This window comes from Podarcis erhardii (assembly GCF_964252035.2).
Source record: "Podarcis erhardii genome assembly, chromosome: 6".
Lineage (NCBI taxonomy): Eukaryota > Metazoa > Chordata > Lepidosauria > Squamata > Lacertidae > Podarcis > Podarcis erhardii.
In genome coordinates, this window is record NC_138510.1 from 13269094 (window position 1) to 13294879 (window position 25786).

The 25786-nt window shown below is 39.3% G+C and overlaps 1 protein-coding gene across 5 annotated transcripts in view; it reads left to right on the forward strand.

Moving 5' to 3' along the window:
• The window catches only part of SYCP2 (synaptonemal complex protein 2), a 49268-nt gene that overhangs the window by 18594 nt on the left and 4888 nt on the right, over positions 1-25786 (forward strand). For 4 of the 5 annotated variants that reach the window (XM_081867464.1, XM_081867465.1, XM_081867467.1 and 1 more), the window contains exons 19-40: positions 1695-1870; positions 2684-2759; positions 2953-3010; positions 4213-4346; positions 4439-4800; positions 7365-7489; positions 7685-7721; positions 8036-8109; positions 8192-8249; positions 10259-10314; positions 10923-10974; positions 11675-11840; positions 12336-12400; positions 12962-13141; positions 13923-14124; positions 16128-16351; positions 19072-19245; positions 19921-20011; positions 20433-20576; positions 22626-22756; positions 24167-24261; positions 24342-24441. In XM_081867464.1, coding sequence (XP_081723590.1) covers positions 1695-1870; positions 2684-2759; positions 2953-3010; positions 4213-4346; positions 4439-4800; positions 7365-7489; positions 7685-7721; positions 8036-8109; positions 8192-8249; positions 10259-10314; positions 10923-10974; positions 11675-11840; positions 12336-12400; positions 12962-13141; positions 13923-14124; positions 16128-16351; positions 19072-19245; positions 19921-20011; positions 20433-20576; positions 22626-22756; positions 24167-24261; positions 24342-24441 — 2780 coding nt within the window. The remainder of the gene's footprint in view (positions 1-1694; positions 1871-2683; positions 2760-2952; positions 3011-4212; positions 4347-4438; positions 4801-7364; positions 7490-7684; positions 7722-8035; positions 8110-8191; positions 8250-10258; positions 10315-10922; positions 10975-11674; positions 11841-12335; positions 12401-12961; positions 13142-13922; positions 14125-16127; positions 16352-19071; positions 19246-19920; positions 20012-20432; positions 20577-22625; positions 22757-24166; positions 24262-24341; positions 24442-25786) is intronic. The other variant, XM_081867468.1, reaches the window with a different exon arrangement.

Below are 25786 nucleotides of genomic sequence, written 5' to 3' on the forward strand. Positions count from 1 at the left end.
ATAAGTTTGTCCATCTAGCCCAGCACTGTCTACTTTGACTGGTAATAGCCATGTTTCCAGACAGAAGTTTTTCTCATCACCTCTACCTGACCCCTTTAACTGGAAATGTGTTGGATTGAGTTTAAAATGGGACTTTTTGCATGCAAAGAATGTGCTTGACCTCTACACTGTGGTCCCTCAACCTGGTTTTAGAATCCAGATCTTCCTGGGCTTTCTGTCTCTTTCTTACATCACACTGTCTCTCAACACTAGAGTTGACCCCCATACACATTCCAGTCTAGAAAACCAAGCAAGTTCATCAATATTCCTCCCACCTTTTAATGTTACATTTCTTACAGTATGAAACAGATTTTCCTTAAAGACAGTAGTCCTAATAGTTGGATTGATCAGCTACAGATTTGCCGAATTCTGATATTGACAATAGCTTTTTATGAAATGTACTTGAAACTAAGAGATCAGCATAATATGAAAGTGGACCTCAGTATTGTTTTGTGCCTGTAGTAGGCTTATATTTGAAATAGGATTTATTTTTAAAAGCACTTTTATTGCAAGGTTAAGTTTCAAAGCATGTTGGCAAATCTTTCCAATATGATCTTTAATGTTTCCCAAGTTGCTGACTTAAGGAAAGTCACTGTTGTCTTAAATGTGAACCCCCCCCCCCAGCTCAGTTATACCTGGCTCTTAAAAGCTTAGAATGTGGCAGTCCTACTGTGCCATGACTATGCTCTGGGACTCTGACTTCAGCTCAGACATGGTCAGAACCAGGGGCAGAGACTCTGGAGCTGAGTGATATGTCCAAAACAGGACATGTGCCCACTACCTGACCTAAAGGGACCCCTGACCATTAGGTCCAGTCGTGACCGACTCTGGGGTTGTGGCGCTCATCTCGCTTTATTAGCCGAGGGAGCCGGCATACAGCTTCCGGTTCATGTGGCCAGCATGACTAAGCCGCATCTGGCGAACCAGAGCACGACAACGCTGTTTACTTTCCCGCTGGAGCGGTACCTTTTTATCTACTTGCACTTTGACGTGCTTTCGAACTGCTAGGTTGGCAGGAGCAGGGACCGAGCAACGGAAGCTCACCCCGTTGTGGGGATTCGAACCGCCAACCTTCCTATCGGCAAGTCCTAGGCTCTGTGGTTTAACCCACAGCGCCACCTGCGTCCCTTACTACCTGACCTAGATGATGACTAACTCTTAGTTTTCTGAATGTATCCTGCATGTCGACTAAAAGAAATCCTCACAGTAACATTCCTGCTCTCTGCCTATATCTGTCTCTAATCCTATTCTAAAGTATAACTTTTTGGTTCAGCCAGCAGGATCTGGGAAACCTGTGTTAATCTCTTTATTTGAACGAAACAATTTAATCTTCTGTAAACATTGCATTTGGTACTTCACATATGTCATTTTACATGCTGACCTCCATATTGATTCTGTAAATAAACATTTTTAAATTGAATTTGGGACTCCAAGGTTTTTGTGGTTCTCACAAGTAATTGAAGCAAGAAGAGGTATAGTGTGAGATCTCCCAAGGCATGTAATGAGTTCCAGATTAAAGATTCAAACAGAGAGACTAATAGTTCTGCTCTGTTCAATATCCAAGTTGTAGTAAGCCCATTTGCTGCAGTTTTGGCACAAACAACACAGAACATGCAAACTTCATTAAAATAACGCAAATGTGGATTTGTTTCCAGCAACTCCACTGAAAGGCAGAGTTAAAGCACCTCTTAAAATGATGAGCTCTGTGGGAAGAACTGATATTTTCTCAATAACTGAGGAAAGAGCAGTGAATTTCAATCAAGAAGATGATTATGTGCCTCTATCTTCGGTTACCATGTCTGTAAGAAAGAATAATTCTGCTGCAAAAAAGGTAGTTATATGTTTGTGTAACTTAGGGTAGACTCACATGGAAGCTTCAAAACCGCACAATAGTACTGGTTGAAGCTTGCAAAGAGCTGCCCATTCTTATGTGGGCTGGCTGGGACCAGGTTTGTGATACTGGAGAACACATTGGCCAAGGATTTATGACATCGCTATGGGACAGCTGGCCTACACTTTGAGTTTAGCCAGGTAGAAATCTCAAAGCTATTATTTTTGCTCTTACTGAATCCTTGTGTACACTGTTCTCTCCCTTTCAGAAGCTTAATTTGTAGTTAAAATACATCTAATAAATCAAGACTGAGTGGACTTTGGACTGCTTAACTGTATTGCAGAATAGATCATCATTAAATTTTAGACAAATGCAAACATAAAAGGCTAATTTTTATATCACTCTCTGTATGTGCATGTCAAACCAGCCAACCTTCATTGAGCTCGGACTTTATCAGTTCTGCTCCAAAGCCCCAAAGTGAAGGAATATGTTGGAGGAAGATGGTTTTTTGTCTGTCTGCTGTTGATTTTTTCGTTACCTAACATATCAATTTCCTTTTAATTAGTCCAGGCCATTCACACTTACTTGCAAATAAATCCCATTGAACTCAATAGGATTTCCCTTGAGCGTGCATGTACTGCATGCATTGTACTGTAAGTTTTTTAAAAAATGTTTTATGTGATATTGATCTTTGACAGTTTATGTATTTTGTGCTTGAACCTGTGAAACAGTTTGAACAATATTTGAGAAACTATCATGAAAATAAATGCATGCTAATTACATCAATAATTTTTTGTGTGTGTTTACATACAGAAAGCTCCAATTCAAAATGTTGAAAACATGCCTTATGAGGAAGAAGTTTTAAACACCAGTGAAAAACAAAAAGCAGGCAAGTTGCTTGACACGTTTCACTATTTTTGCTTTTAAATTATTTTCATATTTGTCTCATTTCAGTTGATTGTATGCAGCTCTTGCAGCTGAAGAGTGGGTTCAAAATGTTCTAAAAAGGAATAAAATTTGGATGGAAAATCTTTAACAAGATGAAGATTTTAAGTCTAATTTTGTGTCTATATTTCACTTAGATGAATTGATGGATATTGTTCCTGATTCTCAGCTGGTAGAAAGAAGTGACAAATCATTGTAAGTAATGGAAATAAATTATAAACAGTCAATCTAAATGTTAACTAGTACTGATAGCAGAATACTCTGGTGGATGGCTCTGATTTCATGTCAGGAGGTCTTTAGATGGGCCTATCATCAGTTATCTTCTCTCTCAAGCAAAAACATGGATGTTAGCAGGGTGGGGTCCAAAATCCCTTCCAGCCTATGGCTTGGAAACTTTGGCTGTCACTTATTATCATATTTTCTTTTGGCCTTCCTTACGCCTTGCTTACTAGTTTAAAAAACAACTCTTAAAAGAGTTAGCATTTAGTTAGTGCAAGAGTCCTTCTTTGTAGCTCCTGCACAGGCCAGTTATTTGCCCATGCAAAGATAATTCCGTTACGTTCTAAAGCTAGCTTACAGTTTTGGTGGTTGCCCTGCTGCCCCCACCCTCTATGGGCATGCCTGGCTCCCATCTTCTAACTCTATTCTCCTTTCACCACCCCAGCAGTAACTTGCTTGGAGAACTGCTCTTTGCTAAGTATTTTCTCTGTGAAGGAAAAAAAATGAACCTCCCCCCCCCCCCACTTTTATATTTTATTTTATCTATGTTTCTTCCTTATACTTCTGTCTTTTTGTTTTCATTGGTTGTGTTTTTCCATCATTACAGGTTTGTCACTCAAGAGGTGAGATTTTTTCTGTAGATAACTGTCCTTCTGAGAGTAAACTAATTGGCATAATCTCTGTGTCTTCTACTTTCCCATCGTAGCCAGGCTTTTACTTGCCAGGCAAGCAGTAGATGACTTTGTGTCTAAGAGCACTGCATTGGGAGAAGGCATTGCTATTTGCTGAGAAAGTCAGGCTTACTCTTTCAAAGCCTCCACATTTTTTGCAAGGGAGCAGAGCAGACACCAGTGGCTTTTGCATTTCTTCAGGAAGTTGGCAGGCCACTCATAACAGATTTTATGTGTTTCCTGGAGGCGAGGAACCTCAAAGTTTTTTACTCTGCCTTATACAGACAATCAGGTTAGCTCTGCGGCTTCTGAGCAATTGGTTCACAGTAGTCTATAGGCCTTAGGTCCAAAGAAAAAAAGAGAAGTGTTTTTCTGGAGCACTTTTCATTGCAATAGAGCCCAAAACTTCACAGACCTATGATTCACAAAGCCTCTTAATAAGCAGGGAGGGACAACCAAATACAGTAGTGATAAAAGTAGGATTTTCTCCCCATTTGCTTTATTTAGGTTACCTGGCATTCTGGAAAATTCTGTTGCAGAAGCTAGAACTCGGAAAAAACAGAAGTGTTGGGTACCTGAGCAGATAATATCACATTGTAACAAGCAGAATAGTAGTGCACTGGGAAATACAGACTGTCAAGGTTAAACTTTTACTTCATTTATTAAAAGTGTTAAATCGGGTTTTTCTTAAAATCCCGTTTTTAACTTCATTTTGTGTATGTGTGTATATTAGGTCCTAATTCATGTAGTAAAGCTGTCAAGCCAAGAGTGTTCACGTCAGTATTTGAAATGCCTTCTCCAGGGCTGAAAAACAAACATCACAGCTATGGAAAAATCGTGGAGCAGCAATACAATGAAATCAGTAAAATACCAGAAAAAACTGGCAATATAAAGAGCACAGAGTCACGGAACAGTTTTAAACATTTGGATGAGAGCATATCAAAAGATAACAGCATAAAGCTTGCTCCTGATAAACATGAAATATCACTTAAAGCAACAACGAGTTCAAGACACTCAGAATTCGTTATGGAAACCAATGATGACGCTAGCTTTGATGTTTCTTTTGGAAAAGGAACTGACAAGAAAACAGATCAGGTAAAATGAGAGAAGGCAAAGCAGCCTCAGAATTACTTTTCTATTTGGAAATCATAGTCATGACTTTTCAGATTTTTTAAATAAGTTGTATATAATCACTACATCAAGGAACCCTGCCAGTTTGTTAAGATTTCAAATTGGTACAGTGTCACGCACCAAGCTGGTCAGTAAATCACACAGTTCCAAAGCTACATGATCTTCACAAACTTGTCTGTGTTTCAGGCCCAATGAGCACAGCAGTTCATGCCCTGTAGGTCCTACTCCATGAAATCAGCTGCCGAGACTAAAAGTCCCGCCTGCCTACAGCCATCCATTTCTCCTCCAGGGCTTCAAGCAATCAGAGACTGCACCTCTGTGCAGCCTGCCTTGAATAAATGATGATGATGATGATGATGATATTTATATGCCGCCCATCTGACTGGGTTGCACCAGCCACTCTGGGCGGTTCTCAACAAAATATTAAAAACACAGTAAAACGCCACCCATTTAAAACTTCCATGATGCCTTTGCATACCTCTTCTGGTTTCATACCTCTTCTGGTTCAGGGGGAAGGGGAGTTTATTGCAGCAGAGGGGTGGAGATACCCATTACTCTCATCTCTGCCTCTGAACCTCCCTCTTCCCACTTGTCTGCTTCAGCTTCTTTTTTTTTCCTCCCCCCCCCCTTAATTAAAATTTTTATTACATTTTCAATTTACAGAAAAAAGAAAAAAGAGAAAGAAAAAGCAATCCAACTTTCAAAATGCATTTTTACATTACCAACTGGACTTCCCCACATCTCCCTCATCCTGCGCTCTTTACAATAAACATGTCAGCAAATTATTACCTTATTTCGTGTCTTATTTGTATCTTTCAAAATATTTTACTTCTAGATTTAAAGTACCTTTTTTCAAATATTTATGCCTTAGAATAATACATAAAATAACTTTAAATTTCACCTTTTTCTTGCTTATAACTTAATTTTCTATTTTCCCAATCTAGTTGCAGGAGCAAAAATTTCCAAATCATGCAGATTCTTAACATTCATACAACTTATAATGTTTTTGTAAATAATCCTTAAATTTTTTCCAATCTTCTTCCGTTGTCTCTTCTCCCAAATCTCGAATCCTGCCAGTCATTTCTGCCAATTCCATATAGTCCATCAACTGCGTCTGCCACTCTTCCAGCGTGGGAAGGTCTTGTGTCTTCCAACCTTTTGCAATAAGTATTCTTGCTGCTGTAGTTGCATACATAAAAAGTGTTCTGTCCTTCTTTAACACCCTTTGGTCCACTATGCCCAGGAGGAAGGCCTCTGGTTTCTTGGGAAAGGTGTACCTAAACACCTTTTTTAACTCATTGTAAATCATTTCCCAGAAGGCCTTCACTTTTGGACACGTCCACCAAAGGTGAAAGAATTTCCCCTCAGCCTCCTTACATTTCCAACATTTATTATCAGATCGATGGTAAATTTTTGCTAGCTTGACTGGGGTCATGTACCACCTATATATCATTTTCATAATATTCTCTTTCAAGGCATTGCATGCCGTGAATCTCATTCAGCTTCTGCCTTTGATTCATGTTGTCTGTCTGCCACAGCTCCCAACTCACTGAGCCCTGTTACCCTTCAACTTTTGACACCTCTTCCCATTCTTCTCCCTGTGGTTATAGTTGTCCAACCACCACTCTGGACTGGGTTCCCCAGCTGGTTTCTCCCACCACTCCTCTGTGTTCAACCAAACCATGACATACAGATATCATAAAATCTATTTAGGTTAAAATATTATTTCAAAGAGGTTGTGAATTGCTAAACATTATCACTTTCAAAAGATATTTTTCCTTAAAATTGGTAAGTGCTTCATAAATGTTATCATTAAAGTTGACTGCATCTACAAGTGCCCTGGTACCTAAACCCGTGTTTAAAATTATTGTCACTTAATGGAGACTGTCTGCAGCAGGGATAGTGAACATGGTGCCCTCTAGATATTGTTGGGCTACAGTTTCACCATCCTTGACTCTGATTCCAGCCCTGATCTACAAAATAAAATGTAGGAAGAGACATACCCTGTAATTCTACAGAGAACTAATGTGAATGGGGGAGAAGCTTGCTTGTTTGCTGGATTTTGTTTAAAAAAAGGTTTTGGAAAGATTCCATTCAAACAGTGGCGTAGCGTGGGGGGTGCAGGGGGGGCCGGCCGCACCGGGCGCAACATCTGGGGGTTAGGGTTAGGGGGCGCAAATCCACGGGTTAGGGGGCGCAAATTACTTGCCTTGCCCCGGGTGCTGACAACCCACGCTACGCCACTGCATTCAAAAGCTTTCTTGTTCATCCAGCTGATAAACTCCAGTAAATAACTCCCAAACCATTTTTGCTCAGCTTTATGCACACTTATCTCCTTACTGCTGATAATATCATAACTGCAAATGGCTTTAGTGGAGCAGAGATTTCCTGCGTGTTGCATGAATGTTCTTCATTTTCCTACTAGTATACAGAAACCTTTGACTTTCTGAACGGTGCTGTAGAAGCTGTACTATTTTACTAATCAGATTTTCTGGTAAATTTAACAAATTATTTTCAAAATCTTACAGAAAGCAAAACAAAAAGAAATGGTGGAAACTACAGAAATGTTACTAAGTAAAATCAGCAACCGATACAAAGGAATGGATGGTGCAAAAAGTACAAGAAAATTGTGTCAGTTCTTTGCTAACAGGAGGTATTCTATACATATTTTCTTTTTATAGTAGTTACTTGCAGGCTAGTAATTTATTTAGAATTACAACATTTTACTGATCTTTAATTTCTATATTACCTAATTCCCCTAAAACATGGCATTAAAGCAAATGTTTTTTACTAATGAATTTTCTGGTATGAAATAGATTTATTATATTATTTTTACTTATTTTTACAGCACATCTTTAAATAAATCAGGTTTCAGTATTTGCAAGGTATGTTGTTTTTCTATACAAAGAGGTATATTAAAATTTTGTTCTACAATTGTTTCAATATGTAAGAATAAAATACATTCATATAGTAAATTTAATGTTTGACTCAACCACTTATTAATAATTACTGATATCCTCAGTGATATTTCATCTTTAAGTTTTTGAACCTATTTGGGGGCACCTTATGAGGCCAAAAAGCAACTTTTAAATATTCATATAATTAAATAAGTCTTGTTGAATTAAAAGAGGACTGCATGAGTTGAGGAGGAGTATTAATGCCACTATACAGTTTTTTTTGCTAACTCTTTTATGCCTAGAAAAAAAGTCAGAGCAGAAGTTCTAGAAGTTTAAAAACTACTACTTTGCTAAACGTAACTACTGGGCACCTTATGTAAGTAAAGCGCCATCTCATTCAAGTACAATAATTTAGATTATGAAGAGTATACTGAACAGAGTTTTATCTCTTTTGATAGGGACGATGTCTACAACTTTAATCTGAGTGGATCTGATGAACCTACAGTAAAACTTGGAGTAAGATTAGTATTGTAGCAAATAATGTGTTACTAATTATAAACCACAGAGCCTAGGGCTTGTCGATCAGAAGGTCGGCGGTTCGAATGCCCACAACGGGGTGAGCTCCTGTTGTTCAGTCCCCGCTCCTGCCAACCTAGCAGTTCGAAAGCACGTCAAAATGCAAGTAGATAAATAGGTACTGCTCTTGCAAGAAGGTAAACGGCGTTTCCGTGCCCTGCTCTGGTTCACCAGAAGTGGCTTAGTCATTCTGGTCACATGACCCGGAAGCTGTATGCCGGCTCCCTCAGCCAGTAAAGCAAAACGAGCGCCACAACCCCAGAGTCATCCGCGACTGGACCTAATGGTCAGGGGGTCCCTTTATCTTTACCTTTAATTATAAACAGATGATCACCTGCACAGTCACATTAGGGACAGCTCTACATTAGGTAGGGTATAGCAGCCCACATAAGGCAGTCAATTTGGGAGTACCATTATAATGGGAAGAGCAGTCCTAATGATGGGAAGCGCAGAGTGACAGATTCAATGCAACATCCTTAACCTTATGCTATATCTTCACGCTGGATCCATAGCTGGCCCTGCGCTGCCTCTGTAACACCCTGTTTTGTAGCCCTCCACTAACTACTGCCAGCAGCAACAGTTTCCCAAGACACCCATCCTTACAACAGGAACAGTGAGGCCCCCATAGTGGCAAAGCCCCACCGTTGACAGAAGGGTACCTCCTAATTGTATCCCCTGCAACAGCACAGTTTTGAATTGTGCACTTCATTATTATATTTTTTGCCACCATGTGCCTTTGAAATTTTCTGGCTCCAGCTCCAGACATATCCCCAAACTGGGAGAAATTTAGAGGGAACAAACTGCACTTAATGTAAATGAATGATTGCTTAGGTAAATAAATAATTATAACACCATTTTAACATATTCTTGGCCCACTTTCATTTTCTTTACATAGTATAAATGATATACCGTTTGGCATATTTTTTAAAAAACATTTTATTCAGCATGCTCCTTTGGTGATAATGATTTTTTAAAAATTTTTTTTAATGATAATACATTAATCCAGTTCAAGCCACAGACAACTAATCAACAAGCAGGACACTCAGATTTAGGTGCATCAAATACATCAAAGAGTTCATCCTGCTAGCTCGGCATTCAGATTCCCATCTGCATCATAGGTAACTGTGGAAGAGATTTTGCACACAAAGATAAACATAGACAGAATAGAATAAAATAAAATCACTCACAGAAATAAAAGGATTGTATTAAAACTGATAGTCCAAACACCATAGCCTGTCATTGTCTATCCACCTGCTCACTGCTTCCAAGTGACAGTCACTAGAAGCCCAGAGAAAAAGATGTGTTCCTATTGCCACCTAAAACAACATGAATGTTGCAAGGATCTCCTCTGGCAGAGTAACTCCAGCAGTAGAGCAATAATGGCAAATGAAATCTGTGTATATGGCAGTTATAATGGGTGGAATGCAGGCTGCACGAAGCAGCTCACCTCATGCTTTATTCAAAGGGCAGAATGATTTTGTATGGAAAACGTGATTCCCTCAGATACCCATAATATTATAAGGATATATGAAATTGAAAGGAGCTGATTATATTTTCCATGCCTCTAACATTTTTAATAGGGATATTTGCTACTTCAGAGGTTCATAATGAGATTTGGAACCATGTAAAAGGTGTTTATTTCGAAGGGGCTTATCAGTATCTAACCCTATGCATTGCTACAGCTATATACAAAATAGACTGGATTAATGGAGGATATGGAAAAACAATTGTAGTATTTCCTATGCTGTTTCAGTAATTTTTACTAAGTCTCTAGAGTCTTTTGCAGAAGGATACAGTCTGTTTTTGTAAATTACATTACAAAAAGGAAATAAAAATACATGATTGCTTGGGTGAAATAACCATCAAAAAGAGATGAACAAGGAAAAAAAGTTGCAATGAGATTTGATTTATTTCTGTTTGATTTATGTATTTTGGTATTTACATTTTAGATCCAAGAATTTCATCTTACCAAACTGGAAGCTAGTACTGATGTTCCAAAGAAAAAGTAAGCATACTTAGATCATTAGACCCAGATTCCTTTTTACCCACCTTATGATAATAAAAGTATAAGTACATATATTTTGATTTGTTTACTACAGTGGTACCTCTTACGGACACGATCCATTTCGGGGTGCCGTTCGCACCCTGAAAAATCCGTAAGTAGAGTGCCGCTTCTGTGTGTGACACAATAGAGTGCTCCTGCGCAAAGTGTGCAGAACGCTTCTGCGCATGCATGCGCGTCGAAACCCGGAAGTATACACAATCCAAAAATCCGCAACATGAACCTAACGCAACTAGAGGTATGACTGTATTTTACACAACCATCTCAAGACAATGTACGATAAAACAGCAAAAATATAGGTAAAAATATAAAAAGCCCATAAATTTGAAACAGGCTAAAACAGACACTTGTAGCAAAGACCCATTTATCCACCTGAGAAAGCTTGTTGGAAAAAAAATATATTCAGTTGTTTCCAGAAGTGTAGATAGTGGACACCTGTTGTATCTTGATATGATTTTCCAGATATTCAAGTAGTCAAAAAACAAATTAATCCAAATAGAGTACCTACTTTAGGTATAATTTTTACATGATTTACTTTATATTTGTTTCAGGAATCATGCAAATAAAGAGGAAATTATAATCCAAAAGAAGCAAGATAAGAAGGTGTTTAAAGACCCGGAATACAAAAGAAGAAGAATAAAAAGTCCCCAATATTTAAAACAGTTTGTTCAGTAAATATATTATACAAGGGGTGCAAGAAGCCATCTACAAATCATGAATATAATCCATAGATTAATATATGCACAAATCCAGATTTCTTGCATGGGGAGCCTTTCTGTGTGCTGGAAGTGGAGGAGGAGGGGGCTGCAGCGGCAATGAATGGCTGCCTAGCATGGAGCAAAGCCGCCACTCTGTTCTTCTGTTAGCCAATCAAAAAGCTACTAGGAGAGAAGGGGTAGAATTAACTTGGGCAGACCTGAGAGGGAACGTCATCCCTCTGGTCTGCCATAAAAGAAATGAGAATTTGCCAAGGGGGGAGCCATTGTATTTCCGACCTTCTCATCCCTACCCACCTTTTCTGCTATAATATGGTGTTAGCTAAGCTGTGTTAAGTTATGATGAGAGTGCTATGGACCCAGGTTTAGCTACTGGTTAGCATTTGGGAAATAATTTTACCCAGGACCATAGTTGGCCATTTTGACAACCACTGGGCTTAAATCAGTCATGGCAAACTAGTTTCATTGGTTTTGGTTGTCTTCAGTGTTTGACTTGTTTAAGGACTTAATCATAAGTAATTTAGCTGGAAAGGCTCCTACAAATTTAATGTCAGTAAATGGTTTATCAGTGTTTCCTTATTTTATAGAACAGAACTAATAAAAACAAGAAGCACCTTTTCAGTGACACAGATACAGAATATAGAGATGACAGGACAGATATTAGCTGGCTAAGAGAATCAAATAGAAAACCTAAACTGCAGCTGGTTGACTATAGCAGACCCAGAAAACAGAAGTCTAAAACTCTGGATACAAGTATGCAATCTATATATTACAAAGTTTATAGCTGTAACAATCTTCACTTTGTTCTATGAGAGTAAATGTCTTATTATCTTGCTGTCTTGTAGACTTTCAGTGTAGTATACTTAAAACATGTCAGATGAATTTCTAGAATTGGGTATTATATTTTCCCCTGACAGATTTAATGGGGGGAACTAGTGATATTTTGTTGTTTCTTGATTGGGTAAAATCTGAAAATAGTATTTCGCTTACTTTTCAATATACTCCACAGGAACAAACTTTGTAGATCAGGAATGACAGGTTAGAGTTCCTGTTCATTAATGGTACTCTGATTTCACATTTTAAATGACTATATGTACCTACATTGAGGAGATCTAGGGCATGTTTAATGACATATGAATCAAAGATTTTAAAATTTGTTCTGAGTAGTGAAGCAGAACATAACTGGCCTAAATGAAGTTATTTTGCACTTGATGTTGTAAGGTTTTGTTTTGTTTTGTTTTGTTTTAGATATATATTCTGTATCACCAAGCATGGGGGAAATACCTCAACAGAAGAAAATCATAAATGATAAGGTATGATAAAACGTTCAAACTGTATATCTTAGAAGCATTAATATTGAGTCTGTCCATATGACAAGACATATAAATAATCTGATCACATAAGCAAAGTCGATTCAGTTTGCTGTGCAATATAAGGAGGAGCTGTTTGGCCATTTTTCATTTCATTTTTTTCTGCCTTGCTTGAAGCAGACCTATAATTTCTTTGAACTCTTATTCTGGCCTGTTATCTTTACTCAAGATTTACCAGTTTTTCCTGTTCAATGAATTCCACGCATTGATTTGCCTGTTTTCTCTTCATTAAAAAAAAGGTAGAAGCAAGGATTTAGTTTTCCTTGCTTGTGTTCACCTTAGCCTTTCCTGCCCTTTTCCCATTACTTCTGTTATACTTTCCTGCTACTAGTGACACGCCAGTTTTAGATAAGGGAGCCATTTTGTGTTATTCCATGCCCTCCACAGACCTCACATTTTGTGCTTGGCCCCCATGTCACGTCCTCAAAATTCTGAATGTGCTCATTGGTCAGATAATTAATAAATCTTCATTAACATGTTCGTACATTGTCGGAATAAATAAAGGTACCAGTTTCTACCAATCAATGTGATAATGATGCTGAGGGGAAAGCAGCACCAACCAGATCAAGACAACCCAGAAAAGCAGCACTAGCCAAAAAACGCTATAAAGAACTCTCAGATTCATCAACTGAAAGTGAAGAGGAAACAGTACACTTACCTAAGAAAGACATTTTAAAAGAACGTGTAAGTTGTAGTTTTTTGTGCAGCGTTATTAATTATTTTAGATTCTGTTAGAGTTTGCATTTTAAAGACTCCCTAGTAAAATAAAAAGAATTGTAAATATGTTGATATGCCCTTAATCTGAACTGATCTTAAACAATCAAGCTGTAATAATATAATAATAGAAAACATTTTTTTAGCAGAGGGTAAGGATCCCATTTCTCCCTAGCACTCTGAATTTGTAATTGTACAAATTTAGTGTTGTTTTAAGCACCAAATAAATGCCCATGATAGATTGTAGTTCCAGGAAACATAAAAGGCAGAGAAATGTGTGAATATTAGTACCAGGTTAAAGAAGGAGAAATTGAGATGCTACAGGAAAAATACTAGGGCAAAAATAGCATGATAGAAATACAGTTACACTCTTGGATTCCTACTTTGTCTAATGGTAAAACACTGAATGGAATTCCGTGTCACTACGTGATGTGTTTTCCATCAGTGCAAGCCTTTAAGTTTGCCAGAGAGAATGATTAGCCCCTTCTTCTTGCCCTGTGTGCTGTTCTGGAGGTTTCTTTTGACACACACCCCTGCCAAATCAGTTTTTTGGGGGAAGGATGGAAAAGCCCATTGTACAAGTGGAAGTCTTTTTGCAGGGCTTCCACTGATGAGGCTCATTAAGTGAATCCGGCACAATATTTTTGAATTAATATTTGAATTATTAATTTTGTTTCCAGCATAAAATCTCCAGCGTGCTTAGTATCTAGTGAAATGTGTCAGATTTTTTTTTTTTTTTTGGTATTTCCAGCCAGAACACAAAAGTATGAAAAACAAAGCTGTCGATCAACCAAAGGTACAACAGTGTGTTGCTTCCAGTGAGGTGACCAAAATAAAACAGGTACAGCAAGTAAAAAAGTCCACTAAATCAAAAGATAATGTGCCGAAACAACAAATGGAGTTATCACCACTGTCTTCCTCTGAGAGCCTACCTTCTTTTGAGACACTGAGAGGTAAGTTTTATATTTTTACTTGTATATTTGTTATTGTGTGTAATACTGAAATTTAAATACATGCATACTGGTACAACAAAGCATTAAAACATTATAAAATTATATAATCATAAAATACAAAGAAACCTAATAGTCGTTTATAACACGCAATATTTAACAGTTTTGAGATAACTAAAATTAAACTACAGATAGGTAGCCGTGTTGGTCTGCCATGGTCAAAACAAAATAAAAAAATTCCTTCCAGTAGCACCTTAAAGACCAACTGAGTTAGTTCTAGGTATGAGCTTTCGTGTGCATGCACACTTCTTCAGATACCTGAATCTGAAGGTATCTGAAGAAGTGTGCATGCACACGAAAGCTCATACCTAGAACTAACTCAGTTGGTCTTTAAGGTGCTACTGGAAGGAATTTTTTTATTTTGTTAAAATTAAACTGTAACAGTGAAACCCAGCAAGTTTTTTTGTGATTTTTGTTGCCATACATCTCTTAACACTGTGATTCTGCAGCTGGGGCACCATCAGGAAACTATTCACTGGATAGACACCTATTAATAGCTCTTGTTAGATGCCTTAATTTGGAGAACATGGCTTGATGTTCCTCTTCTAGAAGCAGTCCTGTCTACCACTTCAGAGAAAACAACCAATTTCTGTAGGCTGGGGGTGGGGGCAGACTTTCTAAGAATAATTGAGAGCTGCTGAAAACCTACAATTTATGCTGAAGGGGAAATGATATTTTACTGGTACCTACGCAACACAGGCTACCCTCCAAAAGCTACTGGGTTAGATTCAAGTAATTCTAGATTTTTATAGTACTGTACTTTCTTTATTGTTTCTTTCCTGCTACCTCTGAATTGCCAGACTTAGAAGTTAGATCTGATAAATTAAGAGAGCAACAGGAGATAACAAATTCACTCACTCTGTTACTGACAGTCTAGGTAAGTCATTGTGCTTTTCTGATGAAAAGTGTAATGTCTGGTGAGTAAAAACTATGGAAGAAAACAATTAGAAAACTGCAAGAAAAGAATTCTGTGTCAAGGAATGCAATGTGTCATCACTGGAGAAAGGTGATAGTTGCATGGCAAATGAACATAGCTCGTTGACAGAGCACATGCTTTGCATTAAAAAAGAGTCTGGGTGCAGTCCTAGTCATCTTTAGGTAGTGTTGGAAAAGACATCTGTCTTAAACCCTAGACAGTCACTACCAGTCAGTGGCTTGCCTTAGATGCAGAAGCAGTGCTCAGCAGTGTCCACTTTTCTCTTTCCCTGCTTCTGTCGCACTGGAAGAAAGTATCCAAAGTACTGGCTTAGCATTATGAGCAAGCCATCACTCATTGTTTGTTGCACCTAAACATGCCACAAGCAGTAATTGGATTCCACTTGTGGCTTGTTTTGAAAGAAGCAAATCACAAGAGTGGTTCACATACACCAGTAACCCAGTGCTCTAGTTTGTTTCCTCCCAGCATGGCAAAGGCAGGGATGGGAGAGAAGCAAATCAAATACTTACTGAACATCACACACTATCATGCTGCTTGTTTACATTAGAAAGTGTTTTATTTTAAAATATGGTTTAACATATGAACCAGATGGACTGATGGTATTCAGTGTTATAATATTGCTTGCTATGTTTCTGTACAATGAAAGAACACGTTTTACATGCTTGAGATCGCAGAAATCTCCAGTTCAAAAGAGGACTGGGAAAGATCCCTGACTGAGCCTCAGAAGAGTTGCTGCCTGCTAGAAGATAAAATGGGCTAGACTAGAGGAATGAGTGGTTGCTTTGCATGTTAGATAGCTTCATATATTCATCATGCCATAGCTTCCCTTCCCTCATGAGTTTGTAGTAGAATGTAAAATGAATATGCAGTTGAAATTTAGAATGGGTTGAGGTTGGGGAGGAGAGTTCACAGCCTGAGACTTGCACGAGCACATTCTTAAGTGTTCAGTGGTCAGATGCTGTGTATGAACAAACCAATATGTTGAATTATGCCTTTATTATTTGTTTAGGCTGGCAGAAGGGAACAAGGGAGGAATCTGCTGATCATATTTCAGAGAGAAGGTCATCTTTGTCATCCTTGCTTCACACACCTGAAAAGGAAGAATCCTTGAGCAATATCAAAAATGTGTCTGCTTTAGTGAAAATGGATAAGTTAATGCAGCTTCCTGAAAAGGACCAAACACAGATGTTTGAATCTGAAGACTTGTCACCTGTTTTAAGTCCAGTTCCTTCGGTAAATATGGAGTATTTTTAAAAAGAATTACCTTAATTCAGATATTATATTAAAAACTATTAGTTTGATATGTAGAGGCCATACCTATGCATGTTTGCTAGGAAATAACTCCCATTGACTTAAGTGGTGCTAACTCCCAATGTCATGTGCGTAGGATTACAACCTTCTTATTCTTCCTATTCATTATATTTGTATTTTGTCTTTCATTCATAGATTTCAAGGTGGTTCACAGCAAAAAATACAGCAGGTTACTACAGCTGTCTTTACTTTGCCTTTGCTAAAATATAAATGATGTAACATACAGTATAGAAAAGCCTCTAATCTCATTTCTCCTTCTAGTGGTCACAATATTGTTTGGTCACGATATATGTATATTGTGTATATGTATATAAGGAAGGGAGTGATTTTTTTTCTATGGTGTTTTCATTTTTTTATTTGATTAATCTGATTTTCCATATATACTTGCAGCACAGTCGTAAGCATATTTGGTCAGGTAAGCCCCATTGAGTTCAGTGGGCTTACCCCCTGCCTACTACTGAATTTGCTCATAAGTCTGTTCACACATACATGTGGACCCTCATCTACCACATGCTAATGGAGGCACAACTTTGAGTTATTTTTATCTGGAGACAGTCTCACACCACAGTGGTTATTTCATTATGCTACTATCAATTTAGAAATGCCAACACAGTCTTTCTTAATTAGGGGAATTATCAAGAAAACAAAGATTTAGCTATAAGTGGCGAGTAATAAGTAAAATGGCTTTGCTGCTTGAAGTACCAGTACAGACATGTAAAGCAACAAGACAGTTGTTACAAGTTGCACAGACTACCCAAACCCATATTACATGTCCTGTAACCTTAATAATTACTTCCCAGGGAAGGAAGAGTTAAAGAGACATCGTTTCTTGAATTTCACCTTGACCTGCAGTGACATGGTCACAACTGAGTCCAGGGTTCCTGGCATCAAATCATTTGATTTGTCTTGGGGTATTTACAGTTACATTAAGCTTGCAAAGTAAAGTTCCTGTGCTCTCTTAGAAGGCTCTCAACCTGCTTAAGTTAGGATGGGAAGACTGATAAGAACCCGCCTGATACAGTTCCAGAATTAGAAAAAGCTTTCCTTTTGGAATAATTGGCTTGAGCTTCCCACAAGGGGCCTGACTACCGTATTTTTCGCACCATAGGATGCACCGGACAATAGGACGCACCTTGTTTTAGAGGGGGGAGAACAAGGGAAAAAAAACTCCCCCTCTCTGCCCAGCGCCCCTTCAGCGAAGCGGCAGGAAGCGCTGCGCAGAGGCGGAGAATTTCCCCCCTCTTGTTTTCCCGCTCTAAAACAAGGTGCCATTCAGGCGGCTACCTTGGAAGCCTGGAGAGCGAGAGGGGTCGGTGTGCACCGACCCCTCTCACTCTCCAGGCTTCAGGTTCCTTTCGACCTGCTCTTTGGGGCTGGCGGGGGAAGCCCACCACCAGCCCCAAAGAGCAGGTCAGGGAGCAGCGGAAAGGCGCAGCAGAGAGGCTGCTGCCATAGTCGCGCGTCACCTCTCCAGACGGGAGAGGGTCGCAGGGCTATGGCTTCTTTAGCCCATCATGCGCTCTCCCAGCTGGAGAGGTGGCGCGCGGCTAAAGAGGATCCTGCCATAGCCGCGCGTCACCTCTCCAGCCAGGAGAGGGTCGCGGGGGGCTTCTTTTGCCCCGCGTGTGCTCTCCCGGCTGGAGAGGTGACGCGCGGTTATAGAGGCTCCAGCCATAGCCGCGCGTCACCTCTCCAGCCGGGAGAGGGTCGCGGGGCTATGGCGTCTTCGCTCCATAGGACGCACACACATTTCCCCTTCATTTTTGAAGGGGAAAAAGTGCGTCCTATAGAGCAAAAAATACGGTAATTCCAAATAAAATAGCACATTTGGTTGAGGAGCAGGAAGGCAAGGATAAGAAATCTAGCCAAGGTTGAAGGAGTCTCCTACCAGCATCCATTGGAGCAGGTTTGAAACGGAGCAGAGTAGAGCAGTATTCTGGGCAAAAGGCTGAACAGTTTGGGCATCAGCAAGATATGCATTTACAGGAAAGAAGCTTCCTGTCAGGCTTAAAGACAGTTCTAGACAGAAGCGATATTGAGTGTTAATTATTTCCAAGTACTGAGTCATTACCAGACATATCAATACAACTTTCCCACTGCAGAGTGACAGGAAGGTCTCAAGAGGTCTCTGGACAATCAAAAAACAGCATGAGGTTATTGAGGTGTCTCTCATGATGAAGGGAGGTGGCACTTTCCCAGGAAATGCAAATTTAGATGTAATCTAGTTATTGGTGGAATATACTTACTGGAGGAAGTTCCCAGGGCTGAATATATGTATGCTTGCATAAGATACAACAAAGGTTCTGTACTATCTGCTTGGCAGGAGGTTGGACTTGATGGCCCTTGCGGTCTCTTCCAACTCTATGATTCTGTGATTCTATCCTTTCTAGTCACAGCTGACACTATGAGATAAAGTCCGCTTAAACCAATGTTGCCTTCTATGTTACTTCAAATAGTACTGCACTCATTGCTCAGAGCCATTCAAAATATAGTTCCAAGGCATGTACAAAATTCTGACTGAACCAAGCTTCTCGGTTAACAGTTTTCTGAAGGTTGCAACCTTCAGTGATCTTACGCATTGGAAAAATCTGCATGTATATTTTTCCTTAGAGTCATTTACCAAAAACCATTTTTCTTTGTAGCTGAACCTTAGTCCCTCCACTACAAAAAGAAAAGGCACCAGTGTCCAAAAAGCAGATGTAGCAGACAAATATGGCACTCTTGAAGCAATTAGCATGCAAAATTACTCTTTAAACAGATCATCTGATATAGAACTGAAAGATCTTTCTGAAAACCTTGTGAAAAATGGGAAAGAGGTACATGATATCCAATGCAATTGTTGCATTTGGTGGCGAAATAGTTCTCGTTTGCTGTTATTGTTATAGTTATTGTTCTTGTAGTTACTGTTCTTTTATTCTTGTAGTTATTGTTTTTTGAAAATACATTTCTTCATTGTTTCAGATTGAACATTTTGTTGTGGAAACAGTCAAAAAGAATAGGCCAATGCAAATTCTAAATACTATACTACATTTTCCCCTGTTTTTATGAAAGGCACAAACTGTTTGCTATTTGCCTTTGAAATTTATAAGCCCAGCAAACATTTATTTCTACATACCATACTTTTTAAAGCTACATTTGGACTGAAATTCAAAACACAATTGCTAGGGAGTGAGCCCTATCAAATACAAGGGGATCTAAGCAGGGCCTCACAGGACACAATCCAGCCAACATTTTTTAGTTCCAATTATTTCAATGAGAGATATTTAAGCATTTTATAGAATTTAAAAGTGCTTAACTGTAGCTGGATTATGCCATATGTTTCTAAAGCACATTAGTGTAACTGTTGAAAATTAATTTTAAAGTACTGGAGCAACTGTATTTTTGGCAATTTTTCATTTATGTTGTCTGTTAAATATTCACATGTTAGCTTAATCTAAGGTAATCTTACAAATTGGTTTAACATTTGGTTAACATTATGCAACTATTTTTAGGGTTCTGTATCTCCATCTCAATTATCCACACCTAGCAAAAGTGAGGAAGAACTATGGCATGCGGAACCTCTTACTAACACACATAAATCTGGTTTGTAAATTTTGCTTTCTGAAAAAAAAGATAAACAGCAGATCTGTAGTTTGCTATATAGACAATGGAAAGTCTTTAATTTCTTGCTGTCTATTTTACATGGTCTGAGAAAACAAGTAGCTGCATATTGTTTGAAAATTGGGGCTCGCTAAGTTTCTAAGTGGATGATTGCAAATCATTACATTATTCCCGAGGGAACTTTCTTTCTTGTCAGAATACTGCTATATGCCCCCTTTCTCATGGCAAACTAAATATAATGAACTTTTTGAGCTCCAAGGAGCTGCAGAAATAAATTATGTAGCACTTCTGTGTCTTGTGATATGCACACCCTTACATGCTGTTTAGGTATTGAATTGAGCACAACTATATAATGCTGTATTTTATTGCTGTGGTTTATAACATTTGTTTAATATTGTCTTAGGACCTACAATACATACTAATTTCAAACGATTGTACCAGGAGGATACTGAAAGTGATTCTGATGAAGAAGGAGTTAAAAGAGAGGGAAGAAAAAGAAAGCTACTCCCTAGAAAGTTATTTAAAGCAGATAATAGCACTTGTAAAGGTCAGCTGGAACTGAAGTTGCTCTTTGAAATGGTGTAAAATGTACACACATCTCAACTTTCCCATCTCAGTCATTTCATCTGTAATATTAAAAGGCATTTAAGTAAAATAATAAAAGTTGGGCTCTGAAGAACCACTGAACTAGTTATTAGCTCAAGGAGGCTCTGAACATATATTTCTCCCACACACCCAGCTATATGGCTTCTGAAACTGGGCAGAGTTTCTAAAGCAGTTTTATTCAGTTGAAATAGAAGGGGGGGCACTGGAAGTTCTAAGGCCTTGGGTATTCGTAAAGTAGTTATGGAATCCCAACTGGAAGTCTCTGTTAATAGGGAAGAAATTTACTGTGAATTAAGTGCCTTCTCCTTATTTGACAGGGAGTGTCAGAAAACTGTATAGGTGCTTGTAACTCTATCTTGCTCTGACCATCACTGTTGCAGTGCATGTGTTCTTAATATATATATTTTCAAAATACCCTTGTAATTTTGCATTTTTACATCATAGCATCATGTGAGATACATAGATTACACTCACAGCTGTGGTTATCGTAATACATAGTGAATGGTTACAATTCAAAATGAAAACCTAAGAATGGTTTACTGCAAGATTAAAGAATTGTTGCAAAAGTCAGTTTCATCAAACACACACTCCTCTTCTTGCAAGAGGAATACTTTAGAATTAGAAGTCCAAGTCTTTGTCAAATGCTTCTGATATACAGTGCCACCTTATGATGCAAGGCGGAACAACATCTTCTGCAAATACAAATTGATCATTTGAATTTCCCAGCAAATTTTGTTGAAGAGCATAGCAGTATTAGCTTTTCCCCCTCTACTTCTTTGAACTTCTAAACGGGCTCTATTGGATGCCTTTCATATGATTGTTTTTCTGTATGAATATAAGAGGGAAAATTTGCTGCTATGTGTGATGGTAACGTACCCATCTATTTCACACATATGTTGGAAAGTCATGATTGGCAATATGTTTCCAAAATGGGGATATGTTAACAAAATTGGCTTAGGGTAACATTGAAGCTAAGCAGGTCTGGGCTTGATCAGGTCTTGAATTGATATGTATGGCACCATGCATTGAGGTCATTAATGTAACATTTCTAACAATCTAACATTTGCACGATCTTTACACTTTATCATATACTGTATATGCGTATACAGTGGTGCCTCACAAGACGAAAAGAATCTGTTCCGCGAGTCTCTTCGTCTTGCGGTTTTTTCGTCTTGCGAAGCAAGCCCATTAGCGGCTTAGGGGTTTAGCGGATCAGCTGATAAGTGGCTTAGCGGATCAGCTGATAAGCGGCTTAGCGGCTTAGAAAAGGGTTGGGGAGGGAAAAAACCCCGCAGGAACTCGCAAGACATTTTCGTCTTGCAAAGCAAGCCCATAGGAAATTCGTTTTGCGAAGCACCTCCAAAACGGAAAACCCTTTCGTCTAGCGGGTTTTCCGTCTTGCGAGGCATTCGTCTTGCGGGGCACCACTGTACCAATAAATTGCTGTGTGTGAAACAGTGTTTAGGTTGCTGTTAGTCAAGATTTTATTCATTTACTGATTTTGTTAGTCACTTTATTTAGCCCAGGGCAGCCCAAAGAAACTTACAGCCAACCACACAAACAAAAATACCCACATAGATACGTTATAACCAAAGGAGAAAGCAAATACATTAAGAAAGATCCACATCTGAAAGGCCACAGGTGGTTAAAAGCCAAAGGCCTGGTTATAGAGGAAAGTTTTTGCCTGATGCCTGAAAATATGCAATGAATGCGCCAGGTGAGCCTCCCTGGGGAGAGAAGTCTACAAAGAGGAATCACTGCAGAAAAGGCCCATCTTCATGTTGCCACCCTCCAGACCTCTCATGGAGTGGACACACATAGAAGGGCCTCAGATTATGATTGCAGGGTCTAAATCAGTTCATATGGGGAGGGGCAGTCATTGCAGTTATTTGAATAAGCACCATATATCTTAGGAAGTGCATCCATAGTGATAGGAGTATATAATAGATGGCATCTGAATCATGATACATAAATCTTTTTTATTTTTTAGTTTCTGAGAGCATGTCTCCTTTGTCCATCAATGATGCGTCTACATTTGATGGAGAAATCTGGGGTGCTGACAGTTCAAGTGTAGGGATGATGTGTCAGAAGGTTTGCAAGGAGTTTGCCAGGAAAACACAGGCGAGTCTTTTTTATTTATCCCTAATATCGCACACCTTTTATTGGTAGAATATTTAGTCTTGTTAAGAAGAAGGTTACATATAGACTTGTGGGTTGCTTTTGATTACAAATGGGGATATTCCAGATAGCTGCAGAAGTTATCCTGCTCTCCAAGAAGTCCTCTGTAAATATCATTATTGCTGCGTGCCCAGGCACTGTGATCTACCCTGCATCAGTGTTAAATGACCACTTGTGACAACAATCGTTTTGGTTCACATCCGGCCACAGCTTTATTGATTACATATGTAAGTGGCTTTAGCTCAGGCCAAATCCTGCCTGTTGGTTGATTCTCCTCAGGGGTAAATCGTTGGTGAGGGAGCCCTATGACATTCATTAAATAGGTTGATGACTGCCTTATGAGGAGTGCAGTGGCCCTAGCCCCCAAATGGGCATCTTGACAGGAGCACCTCCTCCAGGATCCCTTTAACAGTATACCCCATTCCCTTGATGGGGTAGGCAGAAGGCTTACAATATCCCTTTGAACCAATAACTAAGGCTTAACTGAATGCCTTATCCGCCCAAGTTGTGACAATTGCTATGAGGTAGGCGAAACCCCCAGGTCAGCCAATTGACCTGAAGGACAACCCCCCCCCCCCAGCCCCTAATACAGCAACCGATCGTAATCCATAGCAAGCTCAAAATAGTATTACCCCCCATGGTGGGTAGGATGCAGTTTAACTAAAGACCATAGTGCCAGGCATGGAGGCTGCACTCTTTAAATACCCTGGGAGCAGCCTTGAGGGAATTACTATGACAGACTCAGTCAGGCCCGCCCCTCAGAGTGTCCGCCTCTTGGTCTAACTGCTATTGGACAATCTACAACTGGATTCAATTCTACCTTTCCTCCGGCCAGTGGGAGAGCTTCTAACTGCTTCCTGGGGATCTGGCTGAGGTGGCTGGGTGCAGTGGGATGCCGCCATGCCACCCACCAAAGAGGGTAAGCAGAATTGTTGTTACTAAATTTGTTACCTGCCCTTCACCAGCAGGTGACCGAGCAGGTTGCAACAATTTAAAATTCAAACAGTTAATGCAGATTACAATCACAGGAATAGGATAGGCTCTGAAAAGGCATATCTCAGATGTCAAAGGCCAGGGTAAAGAGAGAAAAGAGAATTCATTGTCTGTGTTCTAGTACAGAATATTCTGGCCTTCAATGTGCTTGTCATTGCTTATGAAATGCTTCCAGGGGATAAATCTGTCACTTTGCTTTCATGCAATCTTTTAAAATGGCAGCTGGAGTATATTTTTTTCAGAGTTCTGGTTTTTAAAGCATCGTTTTGGGAAACCTTTCAGGACGAATGGTGTGTGGTTCTTATATGGAAGGGGTGGGAATTGACAGCACATAATTTTTGTTTTCTCTTCTCTTTTTAGAGCCGCTCAAAGAGAATGGACAATTTTACAAAGCAGTCATTGAAAACAACTCACCAGCATTTGGATGCAATGAGTAGTGAGTTACATAAGTGCAGGTGTGTATTGAATAATTGCTCAAAAATGAATGTTCTGTTGCATGTATTGTGTATTTTTCTTTTTCTTTGTATTTTTGCAGGACCAAACAGTTGGAACATCTTCATTCCTGTCTCATGAAAGAGCTCGAATGTTTTGAAAAAGATTCACAGGCTTTGAGAAATATGGAGAAAGACTTCTCAGTAGGTGTTTCTACTCACAGAAATATTAAACTACTTGAATTACTTGCTGTGATTTGAATGTAGGGCATTTAAAAGTACTTATGAACATGGAGAAATTTAAAAGGGGTTCCTAGACTGGAGGTATCCCTCCCAGAAGCCTAACGGAAAAAGATGCAGGCTCCAAGTGAGAAGATAGCCCTTTATTGAAATACAAATGAGCATAGGGACAGTCTCAAAGATTAGAAGGCTGTAAAGGACCACAGCCAAAGCAATTTCTCTTGCACCCTTCCAGATTATACACATTATTTCTATTCACTGCTTAAAGGATCTCAGCAATCTTAGCATTTGCCACTCAATGTCATCATCCAGAACAAATCAAAATCTTTTAGCTTTCAGATCAGCCCTCATGATGATTTTATGTAATTACATATAATAATTTTTCAGTGTCTTTATTAAGACTTTGACTAATGTTCCTATTCATTAAATGTCTCCCAATATCTGCTTTCATCTGTCTAAGAAACAGTTCAAGATTAATCACAAGTGTCATGCCTAGCCGATTCTCTTTTCATTCATAGAATGGTCACCATACATGCTAATAGTTTATTATTTTCAGTGTTCATGAATGAACATTTGCTACTAGCAGGCTATCGCTTTATTACAGGCCTTTCCCTGGGTCTTAGGTAAAGGTAAAGGGACCCCTGACCATTAGGTCCAGTCGCAGATGACTCTGGGCTTGCGCGCTCATCTCGCTCTATAGGCCGAGCTGGCATTTGTCTGCAGACAGCTTCTGGGTCATGTGGCCAGCATGACTAAGCCGCTTCTGGCGAACCAGAGCAGCGCACGGAAACGCCATTTACATTCCCGCCGGGGTAGTACCAATTTATCTACTTGCACTTTGACGTGCTTTCGAACTGCTAGGTGGGCAGGAGCTGGGACCAAACAACGGGAGCTCACCCCATCGTGGGGATTCAAACCACCAACTTTCTGATCAGCAAGCCCTAATCTCTGTGGTTTAGACCACAGCACCACCTGTGTCCGCCGATCAGAAGGTTTCAATAAGGAGCCTGGGTCTTAGAAACCTACCAAATACATAGATGTAACATGTAAAGCTATTCCTGGCATAGAGATAAGGAATGGGAAAAGCCTTACTGGCTAAATTTCTGTATACACTGTTTAGCTGCAAAAACCCAGGGCCAGAAGACATGCTGGCAATATGAGAAATAGTGAGCATCATGAGAAACAGTGGCATCATGACTCACTATGTTCTAGTTCACTGCACTTTAATTCTTAGAGTTTTCCAAGATGTGGTGAACCACAATCTCTATATTAAGAGGTACAACTGCTCTCACCTAAAAATGGCAGCCTG